Here is a 25,248-nt window from a genome sequence, read left to right as displayed (position 1 = left end):
TTCACCATGCTGGCTAGGCTGGTCTCGAACTCCTGACCTCGTGATCTGCCCGCCTCGGCCTCCTAAAGTGCTGGGATTACAGGCATGAGCCACTGCGCCCAGCCTATTTATTTTCTTTTATTTAAATTTTATTTTTTTATTTTAAAGGAATAAAGAAGAGGTCTTGCTATGTTGCCTAGGCTGGTCTTAAACTCCTGGCCTCAAGGATTCTTCCTGTTTTGGCTTCCCAAAGTGCTGGGATTACAGGTGTGAGCCCCCTTACCCTGCCTGTCAATTTTAAATTGTTTCTTTCCCAAATGTTTGCTTTTCTTTCTTTCTTTTTCTTTTTCTTTCTTTTCTTTTTTTTTTTTTTTGGACACAGAGTCTCTCCCTGACACCCAGGCTGGAGTGCAGTGGTGTGATCTTGGCTCACTGCAACCTCTGCCTTCTGGGTTCAAGAGATTCTCCCACCTCAATCCCCCAAGTAGCTGGGACTACAGGCGCTTACCACCATGCCCCGGCTAATTTTTGTATTTTTTGGTAGAGACTGAGTTTTGCCATGTTGGCCAGGAGGCCGGTCTTGAACTCCTGACCTCAAGTGATCTACCTGCGTCAGCCTCCCAAAGTGCTGGGATTACAGGTGTGAGCCATTGGGCCTGGCCCCAAATATTTTTGATCCACTTTTGGTTGAATCCATGGATACAGAGGGATGACTATATCTCTAAAAAGGGTAACTTCATTTGTTTTTGTAAAAATAATTCTATAGGTAGATTTTTGCAATAAAGGGCAATAATTTCAAGCTGTCATGAACATTTTAGGGATTGAATAAAGAGCTCTTGTGACCTTAAGACAATTTTCATAAGACAGTATGTTTGTATTCTTCTTACTATACATATAAAGCCTCTTCAGTTGTCCTTGGAGAGTTCCCATAACACAATGAAAAAGACATACTTCTGTTAAATTTACCAGTTCCTTATTTATTGTTTTAGGTGCTGCCCATATTCTACACCAACTTTGAATTCTCCCAGTAGAAGGAAGTTCTCTTACCTTGTAGTTTCAGCAATGAGCATATTTTTTAGTTTATAGTAAGTGTATATGTACACTTTATATAATGGCGAGAACTATTATAGCTCGTGAATGTTGCCTTTGTTTCTCTTCATATAATAGTAAGAAATGTGTAACCCATGCCAGTATTTCAGGAGAAGTCATTAAGAAGACATTGGCTAGGGCAAGGTGGCTCATACCTGTAATCTTACACTTTGGGAGGCTAAGGCGAGAGGACTGCTTGAGGCCAGGAGTTCGAGAGACCAGCATGGGCAATATAGTGAGACCCCCCCCCCCCATCTCTACAGAAAATTAAAAAATTAGCCAGGCTTGGTGGCATGCACCCGGAAACCCAGCTATTTGGGAGGCAGGAAGATCCCTTGAGCCCCAAAGGTTGAGGCTGCAGTAAGCTATGATTGTGCCACTGTACTCCAGCCTGGGCACCAGAGTAAGACCCTGTCTCAGACACCTCCCTCCCCTGAAAAAAAAAAACCCAAGAACTAACAGTTTTTACATATAAAATTGAAGAGAAATGAAAATAAAAAGAAAAGGTGATTTGTCTGGCTGTAGAGAGGTGGGATGTTTTGTTAAGATATAAAAAACAGGCCGGGTGCGGTGGCTCACGCCTGTAATCCCAGCACTTTGGGAAGCTGAGGTGGGCAAATCTGGAGGTCAGGAGTTCCAGACCAGCCTGGCCAACATGGTGAAACCCCGTCTCTACTAAAAATACAAAAAATTAGCTGGGCGTGGTAGCGGGCACCTGTAATCCCAGCTACTTGGGAAGCCGAGGCAGGAGAATCTCTTGAACCCAGGAGGCAGAGGTTACAGTGAGCCGAGATTACGCCATTGTACTCTAGCCCGGGTGACAGTGCCAGATTCTGTCTCAAAAAAAAAAAAAAAAAGATAAAAAACATAAAGGGTATGGAGAATTACTCCTTTGATGATAGTTTCTAGTCAAGTTATTATTGTTTTTTTATTTTTATTTTTTCCGAGACAGAGTCTTGCTCTGTTCACCAGGCTGGAGTGCAGTAGCGCCATCTCGGCTCACTGCAACCTCTGCCTCCTAGGTTCAAGAGATCTCTTGCCTCAGCCTCCCAGGTAGTTGGGATTAAGGCACCCGCCACCACGCCCAGCTAATTTTTGTATTTTTAGTAAAGGTGGGATTTCACCATGTTGGCCAGGCTGGTCTCAAACTCCTGACCTCAGGTGATCCGCCCGCCTCAGCCTCTCAAAGTGCTGGGATTACAGGGGTGAACCACTGTGCCCAGCCTCTAGTCAAGTTGTTAATATGTGTTTTTAATATATGTAGGAGATTTTAAAACTATATTGCTTTGAATATTTAATAGTTGGTAACTGGCCTTACGAAGAACTAATCTTTAAATGATTACTTTTAACAAAACAATGGAGTTGGGACCTTTTAATTAAAATGTTTAAAATGATCATTGAATAGTTAAAAACCATGTGATACCAAAGTTAAAAGATACAAAATCAAATCGACCCTGTCAGCCATTTGCTAAAGCTACCTAGTTCTCCCTAGAAGCCAAACACTGTTTTGAATTTTTTCTGTTACTGTCATCTTTTAAAAATGTTTTTTCTTCCTAAAAAGGAATCCAGAACCCTGGCTGAAATTGCAAAAGCAGAGCTGGACGGCACCATTCTCAAGAGCAGACCTCTACGGATTCGCTTCGCTACACATGGAGCAGCCTTGACTGTCAAGAACCTTTCTCCAGTTGTTTCCAATGAGCTGCTAGAGCAAGCATTTTCTCAGTTTGGTCCAGTAGAGAAAGCTGTTGTGGTTGTGGATGATCGCGGTAGAGCTACAGGAAAAGGTTTTGTAGAGTTTGCAGCAAAACCTCCTGCACGAAAGGCTCTGGAAAGATGTGGTGATGGGGCATTCTTGCTAACAACGTAAGTTTTAAATATCTTGTCCTTCTTCTATCCAGTTACATATGGGCTTCTCTCTGTTTTGGAATTCTGTCTTTCATTGCAGTTCATACTAGCATATGGTAAGTAGGTGTTGAGTAAATATTCATTGAATATAAATAAGAAATTTTCGTGTACTGGTAGGAGTCAAGAGTCATGTACTTTCTTCAAACTTCAGAGTTGAAATCTCCGCAGTGTTTTGTATTATGATTTCATTTAACTTAATGAACATATATATACAAAGTAAAATCTATAAACTTAAGGTAATCCTTTCAGAAATTGTAATCAGCTTTATTGACACCTAATTTACATCAATAAAAAGCACCTCAGGGGTGCAGTGGCTCAAGCCCCAGACTTTCAGTGCGCGGATCACCTCAGGTCAGGAGTTCATGACCAGCCTGGCCAACATGGCACGAAACCCCGTCTCTACTAAAAATACAAAAATTAGCCGGGCGTGGTGGTGCATGCCTGTAGTCCCAGCTACTGGGGAGGCTGAGGCTCGAGAATCACTTGACTCCGGGAGTCGGAGGTTGCAGTGAGCGGAGATCATGCCACTGCACTCCAGCCTGGGCGACAGACTCTGTCTCAAAAAAAGAAACAAAACCTCATCTCTTCTAAAAATACAAAAATTAATTGGGCGTGGTGACACATCCCTGTAATCCCACCTACTCAGGAGGCTGAGGCATGATAATTGCTTGAACCCTGCAGGCAGAGGTTGCAGTGATCCCAGATCATGCCACTCTACTCCAGCCTAGGTGACCGAGTGACCTTGTCTCAAAAAAAATAGTACCTTGGGCCAGGCGCGGTGGCTTATGCCTGTAATCCCAGCACTCTGGGAGGCCCAGGCGGGTGGATTGCCTGAGCTCAGGAGTTCGAGACCAGCCTGGGCAAATGGCGAAACCCTGTCTCTACTAAAAATATGAAGAATTAGCAGGGCTTGGTGCTGCGTGCCTGTAATCCCAGCTACTTGGGAGGGTGAGTCACCAGAATCGGTTGAACCCGGGGGGCGGAGGTTGCAGTGAGTCCAGATTGTGCCACTGTACTCCAGACTGGGCGACAGAGCGAGACTCTGCCTAAAAAACAAAACCAAAAACAACAACATAAAAACATCTTGGGGGCAGCGTGGTGGAGTGCACAGTAGTCTCAGCTATTTGCGCTGTAGTCCCAGCTACTCAGGAGGCTGAGATGGGAGGATCACTTGAGCTCAGGAGGTCAAGGTTGCAGTGAGACCCTGTCTCTATTTAAAAAGAAAATTAAAAATAATAATAAAATAATAAAAGACATTCTGTTGTAGAGCTCAATGAGGTGGTTTTTTGTTTGTTTGTTTTTTTTTGGAGACGAGTCTCACTCTGTCGCCCAGGCTGCAGTGCAGTGGCGATCTTGACTCACTGTAACCTCTGCCTCCCAGGTTCAAGCAATTCTCCTTCCTCAGCCACTTGAGCAGCTGGGATTACAGGTGTGCACCACCATGCCTGGCTAATCTTTTGTATTTTTTTCATTTGAGATGGAGTCTTGCTGGATTCAAGTGATTCTCCTGCCTCAGCCTCCCGAGTAGTTGGGATTACAAGCGTGAGCCACTGTGTCCGGCTAATTTTTATATTTTTAGTAGAGATGGGGTTTCACCATGTTGGGCAGGCTGGTCTGGAACTGCCGACCTCAGGTGATCCACCCACCTTGGCCTCCCAAAGTGCTGGGATTACATGCATGAGCCACCATGCCTGGCCCATATTTTTGTAGAGACGGGGTTTCACCATGTTGGCCAGGCTGGTCTCGAACTCCTGACCTCAAGTAATCCACCTGCCTGAGCCTCCCAAAGTGCTGGGATTACAGGTGTGAGCCACTTCGCCCGGCTGAGCTCAATGAGTTTTAACAAACATATGTACTCATGTAACACACTGCCATAATAAAAATACAGAACACTTCCGTTACCCCACAGAAGTTCCCTTGTGCCCTTTTATAGTTATTCTGCACTCTACCTGCCTTAGATAGCTATTTCTTATTTATAAATAAGTTTTGTGTTTTCTAATATTAAGTGAAATCATATAGTATGTATTCTTCTGTGTCTGGCTTCTCTTGCTCAGCATATGTTCATGAGATTTCATTCATATCTTTGTGTGTATAGTATTTTGTTCGTTTTTATGGCTGAATCATATTCCATGGTATGGACATAACTATGTTTTGTCCGTGACATATGGATGGATATTTGAGTTGCTTACAACTACTGGCCATTGTGAATAAAGCTACTATAAGTATTTGTTTACAAGGCTTCTTGTGAATATTAGGCTTTCATGTGGCTTAGGTAAATATTTAGGGGTAAATTGCTGTATGTTTAATTGTATAAGAAACTGCCAAGCTCTTTTCCGTAGTGGTTGTATCATTTTACATTCCTACCAGCAATGAGTGAGTGACTTCTAGTTACTCCACATTTTACCCACACTTGGTGTTTTTATTTTTTATTTTTATTTTATTTTATTATTATTTTTTGAGACGGAGTTTTCGCTCTTGTTGCCCAGGCTAGAGTGCAATGGCGCGATCTCAGCTCACTGCAACGTCTGCCTCCCGGGTTCAAGCGATTCTCCTGGCTCAGCCTCCCAGATAGCTGGGATTACAGGCATGCGCCACCATGCCCAGCTAATTTTGTGTTTTTAGTAAGACGGGGTTTTTTTTTGAGACGGAGTCTCGCTCTGTCCCCCAGGGCGGAGTGCAGTGGCGCGATCTCAGCTCACTTCAAGCTCCGCCTCCCGGGTTCACCATTCTCCTGCCTCAGCCTCCCGAGTAGCTGGGACTACCGGCACATGCCGCCACGCCCGGCTAATTTTTTGTATTTTTAGTAGAGACGGGGTTTCACTGTGTTAGCCAGGGTGGTCTTGATCTCCTGACCTCGTGATCCACCCGCCTCGGCCTCCCAAAGTGCTGGGATTACAGGCGTGAGCCACTGCGCCCGGCCGTTAGACGGGGTTTCTACGTGTTGGTGAGGGTGGTCTCTAACTCCAGACCTCAGTTTGGCCTCCCAAAGTGCTGAGGTTACAGGCGTGAGCCACCGCGCCTAGCCTATTTTTAATTTTTTGTTAATTTGCTTTTTGAGGCAGAGTCTTAATGTGTCACCCAGGCTGGAGTGCAGTGGTTCCATGTCGGCTGCTACAACCTCTGCCTCCCGAGTTCAAGTGATTATTGTGCCTCAGCCTCCTGAGTAGCTGGGACTACAGGCATGCACCACTATGCCTGGCTAATTTTTTTTTTTTTTTGCAGTAGAGATGGGGTTTCGCCATGTTGGCTAGGCTGGTCAGGAACTCCTGGCCTCAAGTGATCCACCTGCTTCGGTTTCCCTAAGTGCTGGGATTACAGGTGTGAGCCACTGTGCCCAGTTGCCACTTGGTGTTTTTAGACTTAGATATTCTAGTTTAGCGCAATCTCATTGTGATTTAAATTTTATTTTCCTGATGACTAATGATGAGCATCTTTTCATGTGCTTTTTGGCCAATTATATATCTTTCCTGAAATATCTAAAATTTTTTGTCCATTTTTTTAGATGTCCCCCTTATTCATTTTTTTTTCCTTTTCTTTTATTTGAGACAGAGTCTTGCTCTGTTGCCCAGGCTGGAGTGCAGTGGCGTGATCTCGGCTCACTGCAAGCTCCACCTCCCGGGTTCACACCATTCTCCTGCCTCAGCCTCCTGAGTAGCTGAGACTACAGGCGCCAGCCACCATGTCCGGCTAAGTTTTTTTGTATTTTTAGTAGAGACAGGGTTTCACATGTTATCCAGGATGGTCTCGATATCCTGACCTTGTGATCCGCCCGCCTCAGCCTCCCAAAGTGCTGGGATTACAGGCGTGAGCCACTGCGCCCGGCCCCTGCTTGTTATTTTTAATTGGGCAGATTGTCTTCTTACTGAATTATGAAATCTAGATATGTCTGTATTATAAATCTTCCTGCCAGTCTGTGGCTTGTTTTTAAATTTTCTTTTCTTTTTATTTATTTATTTTTTTGGTGGGGTACATGGTCTTGCTCTGTCACTCAGGCCAAAGTGCAGTGGAGTGATCTCGGCTCACTGCAGCCTTGACCTCCTGGGCTCAAATGATTCTCCTTCCTCAGCCTGCTGAGTAGCTACGACTACAGGCATGCGCCACCACGCCTGGCTAATTTTTTGATTTTTTTTTAAAAGTAGATATGAGGTCTTGCTATGTCACCCAGGCTGGTCCCTAACTCCTGAGCTTAAACTATCCTCCTGTCTTGGCCTCCCAAAGTGCTGGAATTACAGGCGTGAGCCATTGCATCTGTAAAGTTTTTTAACTTTAACAGTGACCCTCAAAGAGCAGATGTTTTTATATTTTATGAAGTCCAAATTTCATCAAATTTTGTTCTTGTATGGTTTGTTCTTTTTGTGTCCTTGTATGATCTTTGCTTAAGATTGCAGAGCTTTTCTCATGTTTTCTTGAGAAATTTTATAGCTTTTACATTTATACATTTTGAGTGTGACATAAAAATCCTTGTTACCGTGCAGGTCTCCAGTTGTTCCAGCACCATTAATTGAAAAAATTTATGATTTCCCCTTTGTTACCCTGTTACCCTTGCATCTTTATTAAGCCAGGAAAAAAAAAATCTATACTTTTTTGTTTCATTGACCAGTTTGTCAGTTCCAAAATTGTACTTGCTTAATTACCATATTTACCCTAAGCTTTGAAATCAGGTAGTATAATCATCCAATTTTATTTTTTCAAAATTTTTTTTGGCTATTTAGGTTCTTTGTATTTGCTTATTGTATGGTGCTGTCAGCTATTGGTTGGGATCATTCAGATGTTTTAGGGTTTAGGGAATTTAGGGTTTAGGGAATTGATCCCTAAAATTTAAAAAATTTTGTTTCCTCGCTCTATGGAGCTTAGTTGCTGATTTGTAAGCATTTTAAAACTTCTTTTCGACTATTTAGCATTGATACTAAAACTGAAATTCATGCTATATCTGCTGTTTTACAACACAATCTTGTCAGAGATTGTGCTCTTATTCTCTTTCCTTAGAGAATGCTCTTTCTTCAGATTGTCATAGATCTTGCTTTTCCATTTTATTTTTATTTTTTAATTTTTAATTTTTTATTTTTTTTCGTATTTTTAATAGAGCTGGGGTTTCACCATGTTGGCTAGGCTGGTCTTGAACTCTTGGCCTTAGGTGATCTGCCTGCCTCAGCCTCCTAGAGTGCTGGGATTACAGACATGAGCCACTACTCCAGGCCTACTTTTTGTATTTTTTGTGGAGGTGGATTTTGTCATTTTGTCCAGGCTGGTCTTCAGCTCCTGAGCTCAAGCAATCCGCCTGTCTCAGCTGGCCTCAGCCTCCCAGAGTGCTGGGATTACAAGTGTGTGAGCCATTGTTCATGTCCTTTTTTTTTTTCTTTTTTTTTCCTCGAGGCAATGTCTCAGTGTGCCTCCCAGGCTGGAGCACAGTGGCATTATCACAGCTCATTGCAGCCTCAACCTGCTAGGCTCAAGTCATCCTCCCACCTCAGGCTCCCAAGTTGCTGGGACTATAGGCATGCACCACCACACCCAGTTAACTAACGATTTCTTATTGATAGCTTTTTTTTTGGAGATAAGGTCTTACTCTCACCCAGGCTGAATGCGATCATAGGTCGCTATGCCCTCAACCTCCTCAGGCTCACATGATCCTCCCACCTCAGCCTTCCGAGTAGCTGGGACCACAGGCATGTGCCACCACACTTGGCTAATTTTTTTACTTTTTGTGTTTTCGCCATGTGGCCCAGGCTGGCCTTGAACTCTTGGGCTCAAGTGATCTGCTCGTTTTGGCCTCCCAAAGTGCTAGGATTACAGACACAAGCCACCGCTCTTGGCTGGTAGGATTGATTGATTGATTGATAGATTGATTTGAGACAGGGTCTCACTCTGTCACTCAGGCTGCAGTTCTGTGGCATGTTCTTGGCTCACTGCAACCTCTGCCTCTCGGGTTCAAGCGATTCATGTGCCTCAGCTGCCTGAATAGCTGGGATTACAGATGTTCACCACCACACCTGGCTAATTTTTGTATTTTTAGTAGAGACGGGGTTTCACTATGTTGACCAGGCTGGTCTCGAACTCCTGACCATAAGTCATCCGCCTGCCTCAGCCTCCCAAAGTCCTGGGATTACAGGCGTGAGCCACTGCGCCCAGCTGCAGGCTTGCTTTTTAAAACTCTTTTCTGCACACTTTCCTGTGCAGAAGGGTACAAAAATAATTTTGTACTTTTCCTATTTTATATTTATATTGGAAAGGGATTACTTTTTCCAACATTTTATTTGCTTTATCATATCTTTCCATTAAATGAGATTACTTTTAGACAAAAAAAATTCTTTAAGAAAAACATTATAATATTTCCATTGCCTGTTGAAAATAATGAGTTATCTAGGAAAACCTGCTGATAAGTATAAATTGCTACTTAACTTTTTAGGAAAGCAACATTAACCCTTGATATACTATCAGTGCTAATTGGATCCAGTTTTAGTTTTTTGCTTTCTTTTTTTTGTAAAGATTGATATTTCCTTTTTTGTTATTTGTAGTTATTTGTAAAGATTGATACTTCCTTATTTCTTAGAGGTCTTCAAAAGAACAAAAAGAAAAATTAAAAAAATTAAAACAAGCTGAGTGTAGTAGTAGGCACCTGTAGTCCCAGCTACTCTGAAGGCTGAGGTTTGCTTGAGCCCGGGAGTTCGAGACTAGCCTGAGCAACGTCATGAGACCCCTGTCTCTCAAAAAAAAGAAAAAAAAATTAGATCCCTTTTCTTAAAATTACCACATGGATCTGTTGTGTCATTTTGTAAATCTAAGATATCATTATCAGATCCTAGTGATTTTATTTTTTCTCTATCATAAAATATTTTATTAATATTGTCATCCTGGTAATTATTATTATTATTATTTTTGAGATGGGCTCTCATTCTGTCACCCAGGGTGGAGTGCATGGCATGATCTTGGCTCACTGCAACCTCTGCCTTCTGGGTTCAAGTGATTCCTGTGCCTCAACCTCCTGAGTAGCTGCGATTGCAGGTGCGCACCACCACACCCAGCTAACTTTTGAATTTTTACTAGAGACAAGGTTTCACCATGTTTGTCGTGGCTGCATCCTGATAATTATTTTATCATTACTATTCAACTATTCTCAACCATGCTTATAAATATGCAACTGAGCTAAAATGAAAAACCATCACAAAATGGTACATGTCTATAAGGGTGATTCAGTGCAGAAATAAATTGTCATCATCATTACACATTCTTCGTTTTAAAAATTATGTGTAGCTTGGGCAACATGGCAAAACCCTATCTCTACAAAAAATAAAAATAAAAAAATTAGCTAAGCATGGTGGTGCACACTTGTAGTCCCAGGTACGTGGGAGGCTGAGGTGGGAGGATCACTTGAGCCTGGTAGGTCGAGGCTGCAATGAGCAGTGATCATGCCACCGCATGGCAGCCTGGGCAACAGAACGAGACCCTGTCTCAAAAAAAAGAAATTACATGTGCAAAATATTGCATTATCTTTTAAGCCACCTTTTTTTTTTTTTTTTTTAAGGTAAGTTCTGCTCTCACCCAGGTTGGAGTGCAGTGGCACGATCATAGCTCATTGTAACCTGGAATTCCTGGCCTCAAATGCTCCTCCCACTTCAGTCTGCCAGAGTACTGGGATTACAGGCACAAGCCACCTTGCCCAGCCCTTAAGTCACCATGTTTTTTTTAGTACTGTATATTCTACCTTGTTTCCACAGTTCTAAGGAAAGATCAGCCACAATGAGGAAAGATCAGTCACAAATACGTAGTTGATGTTATATATAATTACAGAAAACATGAAAACCCCAGATGTATACCAGTTGGTATGGTTAAAAAAATTATTGTGCATGCATGCAGTGCGTAAAATGGTGCCATTTTACATTGAGTACATTGGATGTCTGAAAAAAAGCATGTATAGGTAATTCACTTTATGTAAACTTATGCATATATCCAACAGAAAGGCAAGTCTTAAGTGGTTTTCACAAAAATGTGATCAGAGCTCCTCTCCATATGTTAGGATTTCAGGGGCCTTGTTTCTTCTGCAAAACTTGCTATTTTAAGTTTTTTCACAATGAAACATTTTTCAAGTTTTTTTGTAAATAAATTAATACTTTAAATTTTAGTATTTTCAAGCCTGAAAGAACACTGAAATACCTTTTCTCTCTCTTACCCCCTGAAAAAAACCTTCAGTTTCTTTTTTTCCGAGACAGGGTTTCAGTCTGCTGCCCAGGCTGGAGTGCAGTGTTGTGATCTCTGCTCACTGCAACTTCCACCTCCCGGATTCAAGCAATTCTCGTTCCTCAGTCTCCTGAGTAGTTGGGACCACAGCCACTGCCTGGCCACCATGCCCGGCCAATTTTTTGTATTAGTAGAGATGGGGTTTTAGCATGTTGGCCAGGCTGGTTTCAAACTCCTAACTTCAGGTGATACACTTGCCTTGGCCTCCCAAGGCATTGAGATTACCAACGTGAGCCACCACACCTGGCCGACTTCACTTTCATTTAATGAACTCTCTTTACCAAGAACTGTGCTAAGTGCCCTACCTTTCTTCTTTCGTTATCATAACAACCCTATGATGCACTGATATCCCATTTTACCGATGAGAAAACTTCAGAGAAAACTTCAGCTAGCGCAGGAACCTCCTAGCCAAAGGCTATGCAGCTCATAACCTGCTCTAAACCCCAGGGCCTCAGTCCCGAATCCTCTCTCTCTCAGTCCTTCAAGTTTATAACCAAACTAATGATTGACTTGGTGGTAAAATGGGGAGAAAAACAAAAACCCAAGCAGTAACTTCAGATTTAACATTATGGTTGAACATTTTGATTTGTTTCTTTTTGATCTGTTTTGTACTTATTATATACTTATATTTGCAAAAAGAGTAACCTGGACAGACGTAGTCGCTCATGCCTATAATCCCAGCACTTTGGGAGGCTGAAGCCAGAGGATATCTTGAGCCCAGGAGGTTGAGGCTACAGTGAGCTGTGATTGCCCCACTGCACTCCAGCCTGGACAACAGAGTGAGACACTGTCTCAAGAAAAAAGAATAAATTTAGTTATTATACCTATGGTAAACAGAATTTGAGTTTTTTTTTTTTTTGGAAACAGTTTTGCTCTTGTTGCCTAGGCTAGAGTGCAATGGTGCAGTCTCAGCTCACTGCAGTCTCCGCTTCCTGGGTTCAAGTGATTATCCTGCCTCAGCCTCCCAAGTAGCTGGGACTACAGGCATGTACCACCATACCCAGCTAATTTTTTGTATTTAGTAGAGACGGGATTTCACCATGTTGGTCAGGCTGGTCTCAAACTCCTGAGTGATCCACCTGCCTTGGCCTCCCAAAGTGCTGGGATTACAACTGTGAGCCACCGTGCCCGGCCTTAGGTTGAGTTTTACAAATTTTGGTTATACCTAAAGATGAAAGTGAAATAAACAAGATGAGTCAGAAAATGGACAAAGGGAGCTTCTATAGGGAGTGGTGTATGTACAATGAAACCATAGATAGAAACACATTTTAGCATGTGTTCCAATAAATAAAAATAAGACACAGTCCCTTAAGTAATTTCCTTGTACACAATACATACCCATGTTCCTTGGTCTTTTTATGTTGTGTAATTAGATGAATGTGGTTGTGATTGATCTTTTTTTTTGAGACGGAGTCTCGTTGTGTCACCCTGGCTGGAGTGCAATGGCACGATCTCGGCTCACTGCAACCTCTGCCTCCCAGGTTCCAGCGATTCTACTGCCTCAGCCTCCCGAGTAGCTGGGACTACAGGCGTGTGCCACCACGCCTGGCTAATTTTTGTATTTTTTTTAGTAGAGATGGCATTTCACTATATTGGCCAGACTGGTCTCAAACTCCTGACCTCGTGATCCACCCACCTCGGCCTCCCAAAGTGCTGGGGTTACAGGCGTGAGCCACCACGCCCAGCCTGATTGATCTTTGCTCACTGGTTTATGTCTCTTCAGAAGTGGAATTGTAGGAGCAAGATGATATATAGAGTGGTAGAGGGAGACTTTATAAACTTGTTTGTATCGATTAAGTTCCCTCTTAGAAATCTGTACTTCTCCTCTCCCGTACTGTGTAAGAGTTGTCTAGTGGCCCAAACTTACATGTGAAAAGTTTACAATTTGTTAAAATCTCTAACATATTTGAGAGTACAGAGATGTCAGAGTTTTCTCTTAATTCTGATTACGGTTTCCCTTGGCTTCATATACTTTTGTCATTTCTGATGAATGACATATCATCTGCTTAGTTCATTTTTCCCTCTTAATTCTGTTTCTGAAGTTTCTTTGAAGGGGGATGGTCTTGTGTTACTGGAGGGGTTTGCTTGTTTCTTTGTTGGCCTCTGCTCAGGTGCACCTTTTATCTGATTCTGTTACTGTTCTATGTTTGTGGCCCTGCCATAGCTTCCAGCGGATGAATGGTCCATAAAATGCATCATCTTCATTTTGGCCCTGGGCCTTTTTGGGTACTTTTAGAAGTACCACATCTTAAGTCTCTTTACCTTTGGGTTCCTATTCAGTTTATCTGAGGTTTCTATAATCTCATTCCACCACTCCATGATATTCCATACCTGCTTTAACTGTTTCCTTAAAATGTCTTCACTAACTCAGTAATAATTTTGAAAAGTTATTTTGTATCTTTTCTTACATTTAGGATCTAAAGTCTGTGTTAATCTCTGGTATTATGTGTAAGAGAAGCTTTTGGAGTCCAAAAACCCTTCATCTCTCTAGCTTAGTTTTTTCTCTCTGAAGCATCACTGTTTTGAAGGTAGTATAAATAGATTTTAACGCTCCTTGCATGGTGAAGAGCCGATCTCAAAGGAAATTTTAATATCAGTGTGCCATTCATTCTGCTTATTCCTCTTCCCCTCCATGAACTCTCCTTTTCTCCTATTTTACTGAAGAAAACAGTAAAGAAGGAGGGCCTCTAGTCATATCTTTCATCACCCACTCTTCTTGTCATTTCCTTCTCCCAGCTTTTCTCCTTGAATGTGTGGTGTCTTCTGCCTTCCGTTTTTCCCTTTTTGTCTGGCTAACATCTTTTATTTTTATTTTTATTTAGAGATGACGTCTTGCCTTATTACCGAGGTTAGAGTGCAGTGGCTCTATCATAGCTCACTGCAGCCTCAAATTCCTGGGCTCAAGTGATCTTCCCACCTCAGCCTCCTGAGTAGTGTATGCTACCTGGCTAATTTTAAAATTTTTTTTTTTTTTTTTTAATTTGAGACGGAGTTTCACTCTGTCGCCTGGGCTGGAGTGCAGTGGCGTGATCTTGGCTCACTGCAACCTCCGTCTCCTGGATTCAAGCGATTCTCCTGCCTCAGCCTCCTGAGTAGCTGGGATTACAGGCGTGCACCACCATGCCCGGCTAATTTTTTGTATTTTTAGTAGAGACGAGGTTTCACCATGTTGATCAGGCTGGTCTCAAGCTCCTGATCTTGTGATCCACCCGCCTCAGCCTCCCAAAGTGCTGGGATTACAGGTGTGAGCCATTGTTCCTGCTGGCCAACATTTTTAAGAACTTTCTGAACAATACTGATAGATACAGGGAAACTGGGTGGTGGGCACAGATGGGTGGGTTGAGGTGGTGGGACATGTTGATGATAAAGATATATATTTAGAAAATGTCTCACTTGAGAAAAATGTCTCAGAAGTATCATTTGTACTCATAAAAATCAATCAATAGCTGAAGCAGTGGCTGTGATGATGACCACACATATAAAACATGGGTTGGGTACAAATTCGTTTTCATTATACTTTCTAAATGTTAACTATAGCCGTTATGCTGGTTCATAATTGTTGCTTTATTTACTCATCTTTTTGTGGCTTTTGACATTCACCTCTCTCTGACTCAGTAAATGTTTATTGACTGATTTTTTTTTTTTTTTTTTTGTGATGGAGTCTTGCTGTGTTGCCCAGGCTGGAGTGCAGTGATGCGATCTTGACTCACTTCAACCTCTGCCTCCCGGCTTCAAGCAGTTCTCCTGCCTCAGCATCCTGAGTAGCTGGGATTACAGGCACACACCACAATGCCTGGCTAATTTTTTGTATTTTCAGTAGAGATGGAATTTCACCATGTTGGCCTGGATGGTCTTGAACTCCTGACCTCAAGTGATGTGCCCGTCTTGGCCTCCCAAAGTACTGGGATTACAGGCGTGAGCCACTGCTTCGGCTGTTGACTGATTTTTATGAGTACAAATGATACTTCTGAGACATTTTTCTCAAGTGAGACATTTTCTAAGTATATATCTTTATTATTATAAAACATTTCTTTTAAGACGGTATTAATTCTTGGCACTGTGTTAATTTTTATGAATGCTTTTATACCTATCCAGGACCCCTCGTCCAGTCATTGTGGAACCCATGGAGCAGTTTGATGATGAAGATGGCTTGCCAGAGAAGCTGATGCAGAAAACTCAACAATATCATAAGTAAGATTTTATTAATAGATAATTTGTGTCTGTACTATTAAGGATGTTCATTACATTTGTTTTCAAATATTGGATTATGAGGTGTTCTGTTTATTTATATAATCTGGGTAATAGAGTGGTCTAGTCTACATGGAATGCTAGTTTTCTTTTCTTTCTTTCTTTTTTTTTTGTTTTTTTTGAGATAGTATCTTGCTCTGTCGCCCAGGCTGGAGTGCAGTGGTGTGATCTTGGCTCCCTGTAATCTCTACCTCCCACGTTCAAGTGATTCTCGTGCCTCAGACTCCTGAGTAGCTGGGATTACAGGCACGCACCACCATGCCCAGCTAATAGTTTTCTTTTTTTATATGGGTAAAACATACTAATTTTTTTTAGAAATGTCTACTTTTATAACTGGGGCAGGGAGGGTACTAGGAGGACACTGTCAATAATATTCATGCCAGAAAAACGATGAAATCTAGATAACATGAAAATACTTTTTTTATTTTTTGAGATGGAGTCTTACTCCTGTCGCACAGGCTGGAGTGCAGTGGCGTGAACTCGGCTCACTGCAACCTCCACCTCCCGGGTTCAAGCAATTCTCCTTCCTCAGCCTCCCGAGTAGCTGGGATTACAGGTGTGCGCCACCACGCCCGACTAATTTTTTTGTGTTTTCAGTAGAGATGGGGTTTCGCCATGTTGGCCAGGCTGGTCTCGAACTCCTGATCTCAGGTGATCTACCCGCCTAGGCCTCCCAAAGTGCTAGGATTACAGGCATGAGCCACCACGCCCAGCTGGAAATACTTCTTAAGTTTTATTTTGTGCTTCAAGTCTATTGTAGGTTAAAAGGAGATTTTTGGTGTGCCAGGGTAGAGCAGGGTATTCCTAGTTAAATAACCTGGCACAGTGGAAAAACTCTTAGAGGTTGCAAAAAATAGCTCATTTTCAAAATGTATGTTTATTCTTTTCCCTTTTCACTTAGAATAATACAAGTATATTTACATAAATTGCCTATATGAGTGCATTTTTTTTTTTTTTTTGAGACGGAGTCTCACTCTGTCACCCAGGCTGGAGTGCAGTGGCACGATCTCGGCTCACTGCAAGCTCTGTCTCCCGGGTTCACGCCATTCTCCTGCCTCAGCCTCCCGAGTAGCTGGGACCACAGGCGCCTGCCACCATGCCTGGCTAGTTTTTTGTATTTTAGTAGAGACAGGGTTTCACCATGTTAGCCAGGATGGTCTCGATCTCCTGACCTCGTGATCCACCCACCTCGGTCTCCCAAAGTGCTGGGATTACAGGCGTGAGCCACCGCACCCGGCCGAGTGCATTTTTTTTATGTTTATAAAGCTTTATTAAACATTTCAAACAGCTGTGCAACGAACACATCAAATAAAAGTCCTAGAATAGCAGTCCAGATGTTTCACAAGTATGGCCTCACAGTCCCGTTCCCTAGATGGACTGCCTCCAGTTCTGTTCTCTGCCTGTCCCACCTCCCTTTCCTCTCCAATTACTTTTGCAGAGCTCATTATGTTTTTAAAAAGCAGTCACTTATTTATTTTTTTGCAGGGGAGGAATGAAGGGTTTTATTGAAAATGAAAGTACACTCTGCAGTGTGGGCCTGAGCATAGGGGCTCAAAGGCCCTGTTACAGAGTTTTTGTGAGTTTAAATACCCTCTACTTGGGGTATGCCTTATGTAAATGAAGAGGATGAAGTAAAGTTACAAGTCATTTACTCTGTGTATGTCCTATGGAGAGGATATTTCCTGTTATAGCTGAATTGTGAATTGGCCTTCTGTTCCCTGCTTCCAGACTGTATTTTCCTGCCTCATCTCTCCACTTAGAGACGTGATCCTCATAAATCTTTATGGGAGGCAGAGGGACCAATGGTCTTTTTTTCTGTAACTGCTTCATGCTGACTTGGGGCATAGTCTCTACCTATTGAGGATCACAGAACTCTTGCCCTGCTCTATCTAATGGAGGCAGGGTAGTTTCTTGATGGCTAGGGGTGGTGTCTTCGCCTGGAACTGGCTGGAGCCTTTGTTGCACGGTCATCTGAAGCTTGATGGTCTGTCAAGGGTTCCAGTGGGTGCACAGTTCCAAAAGTGTGGAGGGACCCTTCTGAGTTGTGAGACCATGAACCCAAAGTTCAAGGTCCCAAAGTTTTGTTGTAGTGTGGATGGCAAGGACAGTCTTTCTTTCTTTTTTTTTTTTTTTGAGACGGAGTCTCACTCCATTGCCCAGGCTGGAGTGCAGTGGCGCGATCTCAGCTCACTGCAACCCCCGCCTCCCAGGTTCAAGCAATTCGCCTGCCTCAGCATCCCAAGTAGCTGGGACTATAGGCACGTGCCACCATGCCCGCCTAATTGTTTTGTATTTTTAATAGAGACGGGGTTTCACCGTGTTAGCCAGGATGGTCTCGATTTCCTGACCTTGTGATCCGCCTGCCTTGGCCTCCCAGAGTGCTGGGATTACAGGCGTGAGCCACCATGCCTGGCGACTGTCTTTGACGTTTCCAGAAGATTCAAACCATAAAATGCTTTCTTAGGGCCGGGCACGGTGGCTTACACGTGTAATCCTAGCACTTTGGGAGGCCGAGGCGGGCAGATCACGAGGTCAGGAGTTTGAGACCAGCCTAACATGGTGAAACCCCCATCTCTACTAAAATTACAAAAATCAGCCGGGTGTGGTGGCACGCATCTGTAATTCTAGCTACTCAGGAGGCTGAGGCGGGAGAATTGCTTGAACCCAGGAGGCGGAGGTTGTGGTGAGCCAAGATCGCGCCACCACACTCCAGCCTGGACGACAGTGAGACTCCGTCTCAAAAAAAAAAAAAGGTTTTCTTTACCCTTTTGCCAGCATGCCAGTCTTCTGGGTTCTCGCTCCCTGAGTGGCCGTAGTGAACCTGCTTGTCTCTTCCTCCTGGCTGGCTCACCAAAATATGTTAACGGTGGAGAGTATCCAAGTTCTTGGCGTCTTGAACAAAGAATTGGACAAAATGCTCAAAGCAAGGAAGGAGCGAAGGGTTTTATTGAAAATGAAAGTACCACTCCACAGTCTGGGAGTGGGCCTGAGCATAGGGGCTCAAAGGCCTACTTATTTATTTTTTGAGACAGTCTCACTTTGTCATCCAGGCTGGAGTGCAGTGGTGCAGTCTCAGCTCACTGCAGCCTCCACCTCCCGAGTTCAAGTGATTCTTGTCCCTCACCCTCCTGAGTAGCTGGAATTACCGGCGTGCACCACCACACCCAGCTAATTTTTGTATTTTTAGTAGAGATGGGGTTTTACCATATTGGCCAGGCTGGACTCGAACTCCTGACCTCGGGTGATCCACCCACCTTGGCCTCCCAAGGTGCTGGGATTACAGATGTGAGCCACTGCGCCCGGCCCACTTGTTTATTAGATAAATAAAACTTGGAATGCCTTTGTGTTAGCCACTGTTCTAGGTGCTAGCAGTGTAGTCAAGCAGGTAGTTGGATTTATAACTAGGATTTAGAGCAACTGTCCTGGCTGGATTTATGAACATGATATTTTAAAGTCAAAGGACCAAACCTTGAACCTTGGAGTTCTTTAGTGTATAGAGATTGGGAAGATCAGAAGGAATCAATAACGACTGAGAAGGGAGCATTCATTCATTGGAATAGGGGGAAGAACCATCAGACTGTGTCCTGGAAGCAAGGGAGGAGAGTATTTCAGGGAGGAAGCATTAGCATTAGCATTGATTGTAATTCATATCTATTGTTTTTTTTTTTTTTTTTTGAGATGTAGTTTCTCTCTTATTGCCTAGGCTGGAGTGCAGTGGCGTGATCTTGGCTTACCACAACCTCTGCCTCCCAGGTTCAAGGGATTCTCCTGCCTCAGCCTCCCAAGTAGCTGAGACTACAGGCGCATGCAACCATGCTCAGCTAATTGTTGTATTTTTAGTAGAGATGGAGTTTCACTATGTTGGCTAGGTTGGTCTCGAACTCCCGACCTTGTGATCTGCCTGCGTCGGCCTCCCAAAGTGCTGGGATTACAGGCGTGAGCCACCATGCCCAGCCTAATTAATATCTATTCTTATTTCCTTTGCAATACTATTTCTCTTTCTTTTCTTTTCTTTTCTTTCTTTTCTTTTCTTTTTTTTTTGAGACAGGGTCTGGCCCTGTTGCCCAGACTGCAGTGCAATGGCATGGTCATGGCTCACTGCAGCCTCTACCTCCTGGTCTCAAGTGATCCTTCCACCTCAGCACCCCCCAAGTAGCTGGGACTACAGATGTTGGCCACCATGCCCGTCTCATTTTTTAATTATTTTGTAAAGACAGAGTTTTGTCATGTTGCTCAGAGTGGTCTCGAACTCCTGGGCTCAAGCGATCTGTCTGCATTGGCCTCTCAGAGTGTTGGGTTTACAGGTGTGAGGCACTGCACCTGGCCACAATGCCATTTTTTTAAAGGGTTCCTGTGATTTCCTCTTCACTTAACTTTTTCCTTGTTATAGGTCACCATTACAAATTTGAAATAAAGCATACGTTTGGATTTGGGAGTTAGAGAACTAGAAGTACAAGGTTGTTAACAAGAATAGACTTTATAGGCAATATTTGTTTATATAGTTAATGATCTCAGCAAAACTTAAGAGCTAGTTATGGCTGGGCGTGGTGGCTCACGCCTGTAATCCCAGCACTTTGGGAGGCCAAGGTGGGTGGATCACCTGAGGTCAGGAGTTCGAGACCAGCCTGGCCAACATGGTGAAACCCTTTCTCTACTAAAAATACAAAAATTAGCCAGACGCAGTGGCATGCGCCTGTAATCCCAGCTATTCGGGAGGCTGAGGCAGGAGAGTCGCTTGAATCCGGGAGGTGGAGTGGAGATTGTGCCACTGCACTCCAGCCTGGGTGACAGAGCGAGACTGTCTCAAAAAAAAAAAAAAAAAAGGAGTTAGTTATATTCCCACTTTTATTACTAAAGATTTAGATTTATTCACAGAAGAAAATGCTCACAAGGCTGGGCGCAGTGCCTCACACCTGTAATCCCTGCACTTTGGGAGGCCAAAGCGGGTGGATCACCTGAGATCAGGAGTTGGAGACCAGCCTGGCCAACATGGTGAAACCGTGTCTCTACTAAAACTACAAAAAATTAGCTGGGTATGGTGCAGGAGCCTGTAATCCCAGCTATTTGGGAGGCTGAGGCAGGAGAATCGCTTGAACCCAGGAGGCGGAGGTTTCAGTGAGCCAAGATTGCGCTATTGCATTCCAGCCTGGGCTACAAGAATGAAACTGTTTCAGAAAAAAAAAAAAAAAAGAAAGAAAAAGAAAATGCTCACAAAGCATAAAAGCCAAAATTCAGATTCACTTGCACCTTCAAAAAATCATGTTATTTCAGTATTTTTTTTTCCTTTGAGAGAAAATAAATAATTTAAAAATATAGTCAGTCTTTGACTTCGGAACTGCTGACCAGTAAACAATTCTTTTAGAAAAATTAGTGGTTGGTAGATTCTCCCAATCTTTCCCACTTACCAGTCAGTGCTTTAAAAAGAAAAAAATCCAAGTAGGGTTTTCAGATATAGAGTCCCTAGGATCATGGCTGTCTTTGATTTTTCTTCACATGCTTCTGAATATCTTTCCCTCTCTTGTTATTACGTCTTTCCCTCTGTGACAGCCTTCTTCTCTCCTAGATTTGTCATACCCACCCCTATTCACCTCCCTACCCCAAAATAAAAGTTAAAATTTACATTTATAGCAAGGTATCTATGCTTTTATTCGTGGAGTGGGAATTGTTTTCCCGTGAGTACTTTTAAATACAGGCTGTTATAGGCGAGACTAATTGAAGATATTTATGCAAAAATTTCTTGAAAGTTGGCTGGGTGTGGTGGCTCCCACCTGTAATCCCAGCACTTTGGGAGGCAGAAGCATTGCTTCCAGGAGTTTGAGACCAGCCTGGGCAACAAACGTAGTGGTACCTCATCTCTACAAAAAATACAAAAATTAGCTGGTCATGGTGGCATGCCTCTGTAGTTCTAGGTGCTCTGCAGCCTCAGGTGAGAGGACTGCTTGAGCCTGGGAGGTTGATTTGGCAAGTGAGCCCCCCCTTTTTTTTGTTTGAGATGGAGTCTTGCTCTTGTTGCCCAGGCTGGAGTGCAGTGGCACAATCTCGGCTCACTGCAACCTCCGTCTCCCGAGTTCAAGTGATTCTCCTGCCTTAGCCTCCTGAGTAGCTGGGATCACAGGCACCCGCCACCACGGCTGGCTGATTTTTGTAATTTTAGTAGAGAGGGGGGGTTTCGCCATGTTGGCCAGGCTGGTCTTGGAACTCCTGGTGTTGTGATCGCCTGTCTCAGCCTCCCAAAGGGCTGGGATTACAAGTGTGACCTACCGTGCCCAGTCTCGGCAGTGAGTCTTAATTGTGCCACTACACTCCTGTGAAACTGAGCAAGACCCTATCTCAGAAAAACCCAAAGCAACACCTCCAACAACAAAAATTCTTAAAAGTGAAAAGAAAGGCTGGGCACGGTGGCTCACGCCTGTAATCCCAGAACTTTGGGAGACCGAGATGGGTGGATCACAGGGTCAGAAGTTCAAGACCAGCCCGGCCAACATAGTGAAACCCCATCTCTACTAAAAAATACAAAAAATAAGCCAAGCATGGTGGCGGACGCCTGTAATCCCAGCTACTCGGCAGGCTGAGGCGGGAGAATGGTGTGAACCCGGGAGGCGAAGGTTGCAGTGAGCTGAGATTATACCATTGCACTCCAGCCCGGGCAATACTGTGAGACTGTGTCTCAAAAAAAAAAAAAGTGAAAAAAAATTGACTGGGGACCAGGTGTGGTGTCTTGTACCTGTAATTTTGCACTTTTGGAGGCTGAGGAATGAGTATTACTTGAGGCCAGGAGTTTGAGATCAGTCGTATTTTTTATATGTCTCTAAAATAAATATTTACATATATATGTATATATGAAAAAAATGAAGACTTTCAGATACATTCATAGCCCTTTATTTGGTAATTTGTTAATTTATTCAAGAAATGTATATACTGCACTCTAGGTACTTGAGGTGGTATAGCATTTAACAGCCACATTTGATGTCGTCAGTTGAGTTTATAGTCTATCAAGAGAAAGAGGTATTAAATAATTAACTACAATGGTAGTAAGTTAGGCCTTGATTTTTGGGGCCTACCCAATTAATTGGCACATAACACTCAGTAAAATCTAGCTGGTTTTACTAGAAAAACATCTGATCCAGACAGTTAATTCATATTCATGTGTTCCAGACTTTCCTTTGTAAAATATTTCTTTTTTTTGAGACAGAGTCTCGCTCCGTCACCCAGGCAGGAGTGCAGTGGCAGGATCTCAGCTCACTATAAGCTCTGCCTCCTGGGTTCATGCCATTCTCCTGCCTCAGCCTCTCGAGTAGCTGGGACTACAGGTGCCTGCCACCACGCCCGGCTAATTTTTTTGTATTTTTAGTAGAGACGGGATTTCACAATGTTAGCCAGGATGGTCTCGATATCCTGACCTCGTGATCTGCCCGCCTCGGCCTCCCGAAGTGCTGGGATTACAGGCATGAGCCACTGCGCCCGGCCTGTAAAATATTTCATTGACTGAAAACCAGAAAATGAAACCTCCAAAAGCAGAAATTTTGCAGGTAATAATTAGGAGAATGCAGGTTGTAGCATCAGATTGTGTAAGTTTGAATTATTGTTCCATTATTAGTTGAACATTCTTGGGCAGTTCTTAAACTCAGGCCTGTATTGTCACGAGGTAATTCGTGTAGACACGGTGTCTCACACGCTGTCTTGGACATTGTAAGTGCTTGTTGTTCTCATTTGTTGTTGTTTTACCTTTTAAGCATACATTTCTGTATGTTTTAATGTTAATTTAGGGAAAGAGAACAACCACCACGTTTTGCTCAACCTGGGACATTTGAATTTGAGTATGCATCTCGATGGAAGGCTCTTGATGAAATGGAAAAGCAGCAGCGTGAGCAGGTTGATAGAAACATCAGAGAAGCCAAAGAGAAACTGGAGGCAGAAATGGAAGCAGCTAGGCATGAACACCAATTAATGCTAATGAGGCAAGGTAAATATGGATTTTCATGTACATGTGGTATGATTTTTTTTTTTTCCCTTAAGTGTGTGTACCATTCATGTACTACTGTGTAAAGTGCCATTTAGGAGTTTAGAGGTAAAGTTGGAACTCAACATATTAGGTGTGAAAATCTCCCTTTTCCCAGATAACTTCCCTTAAAAAAAAAACACAGCTTACTAAAAGTTAGTTTTACTTGACGGGTGCAGTGGCTCACGCCTGTAATCCCAGCACTTTGGGGGGCCGAGGCAGATGGATCACCTGAGGTCGGGAGTTCGAGACCTGCCTGACCAACATGGAGAAACCCCATCTCTACTAAAAATACAAAATTAGCCAGGCGTGGTGGTGCGCACCTGTAATCCCAGCTAGCTGGGAGGCTGAGGCAGGAGAATTGCTTGAACCCGGGAGGCAGAGGTTGCGGTGAGCTGAGATCGCATCATTGTGCTCCAGCCTGGGCAACAAGAGCAAAAGTCTGTCTCAAAAAACAAATTAAAAAGTTAGTTTTACTTATGCAAGTAGTAGTGATGGAGGTAATTTGCGGGTATTAAATTGTGCCAGTATCAAATACATAATTCTCTTGGCAAACAGAAACATAGCAGGCAAATTTTGGTAGGTAGACATGGCACATACAGGATTTTTTGTTTGATGAGAAGAATTTGGACGAATGCTGGCTATTTAAGATTATTATTACATGTTTGAAAGAGTACAGATGGATAATCTGGTAGAGATGAAAAAGATTCATTTGTACAAATTGATATGGGGATTTAGGAAAAGTTAGTAATTGGTAAGTGTGTGTGTATATGTACATATATATATGTATACATATATATACACATATATATACATATATATACACACACATATATACATATATATATACACATATATATACACACATATATATACACATATATATATACACATATATATACACATATATATATACACATATATATACACATATATATATACACATATATATATACATATATATACACATATGTATACATATATATACACATATATATATACATATATATATACACATATATATATACATATATATATACACATATATATATACATATATATATACACATATATATATACATATATATATACACATATATATATACATATATATATATACATATATATATATTTTTTTATTTTTTATTTTTTTGAGATGGAGTCTTGCTCTGTTGCCCAGGCTGGAGTGCAGTGGCGCCATATTGTCTCACTGCAGCCTCCACCACCTGGGTTCAAGCAATTCTCCTGCCTCAGCCTCCCGAGTAGCTGGGATTACAGGCACACACCACGATATCCGGCTAATTTTTTTGTATTTACCTTCTCTTGGCTGTCCCCAGAGATCAAGGTACCACAGCTGCCTGCCTGAGTTTCTGCAGTAGCATTCCTGCTGAACGTTTCTGCCATCTAATCTTGGCTTTCTTTAAACTATTCTGTGTACTAGATTCAGTATTTTTCTTAGCAGGTGAAAATTTGATCATTCTTCTCTAAATCCTTTTGGGTAAATTCTCATTTACTTTAGAATGAAGTGTAGGTTTTTTTGGTATGTGTGTTCTAGTATTTCATACATCACTATTCAGTAAATGTTTGAGCAATTATGATCAAGTCCTTGAGCAACTGTGCTGATGCCACATATGTTAAAACAAAATCGAGCCCAGCAAACCATAGAAACTAGTTAGGTGTTTTGGTTTAATTTGGACCCTAAGCTTGGTAGTTCTATAAGTTCACTCTTCTAACAAAATTGAATTCATTTATATCTTAGAGTAGATTTAAAGGTAAACTGTCATTAGCCAGAT

General features: G+C 42.6%; 1 protein-coding gene across 13 annotated transcripts in view; it reads left to right on the top strand.

Moving 5' to 3' along the window:
- Positions 1-25,248, top strand: part of PSPC1 (paraspeckle component 1) — a 130,108-nt gene that overhangs the window by 5,403 nt on the left and 99,457 nt on the right. For all 13 annotated transcript variants that reach the window (XR_010130488.1, XR_010130485.1, XR_010130489.1 and 10 more), the window contains exons 2-4: positions 2,630-2,931; positions 15,304-15,399; positions 23,223-23,419. Coding sequence is in view for 5 of the 13 variants with exons in the window: in XM_063697166.1 (XP_063553236.1) it covers positions 2,630-2,931; positions 15,304-15,399; positions 23,223-23,419 (595 nt within the window). In the remaining 8 variants the exon portion in view is untranslated. The remainder of the gene's footprint in view (positions 1-2,629; positions 2,932-15,303; positions 15,400-23,222; positions 23,420-25,248) is intronic.

This window comes from Gorilla gorilla, chromosome 14 (assembly GCF_029281585.2).
Source record: "Gorilla gorilla gorilla isolate KB3781 chromosome 14, NHGRI_mGorGor1-v2.1_pri, whole genome shotgun sequence".
Taxonomy (NCBI): domain Eukaryota; kingdom Metazoa; phylum Chordata; class Mammalia; order Primates; family Hominidae; genus Gorilla; species Gorilla gorilla.
Note: the sequence above shows the minus strand (reverse complement) of the source record. Positions and strands in the feature narration are given on the sequence as shown.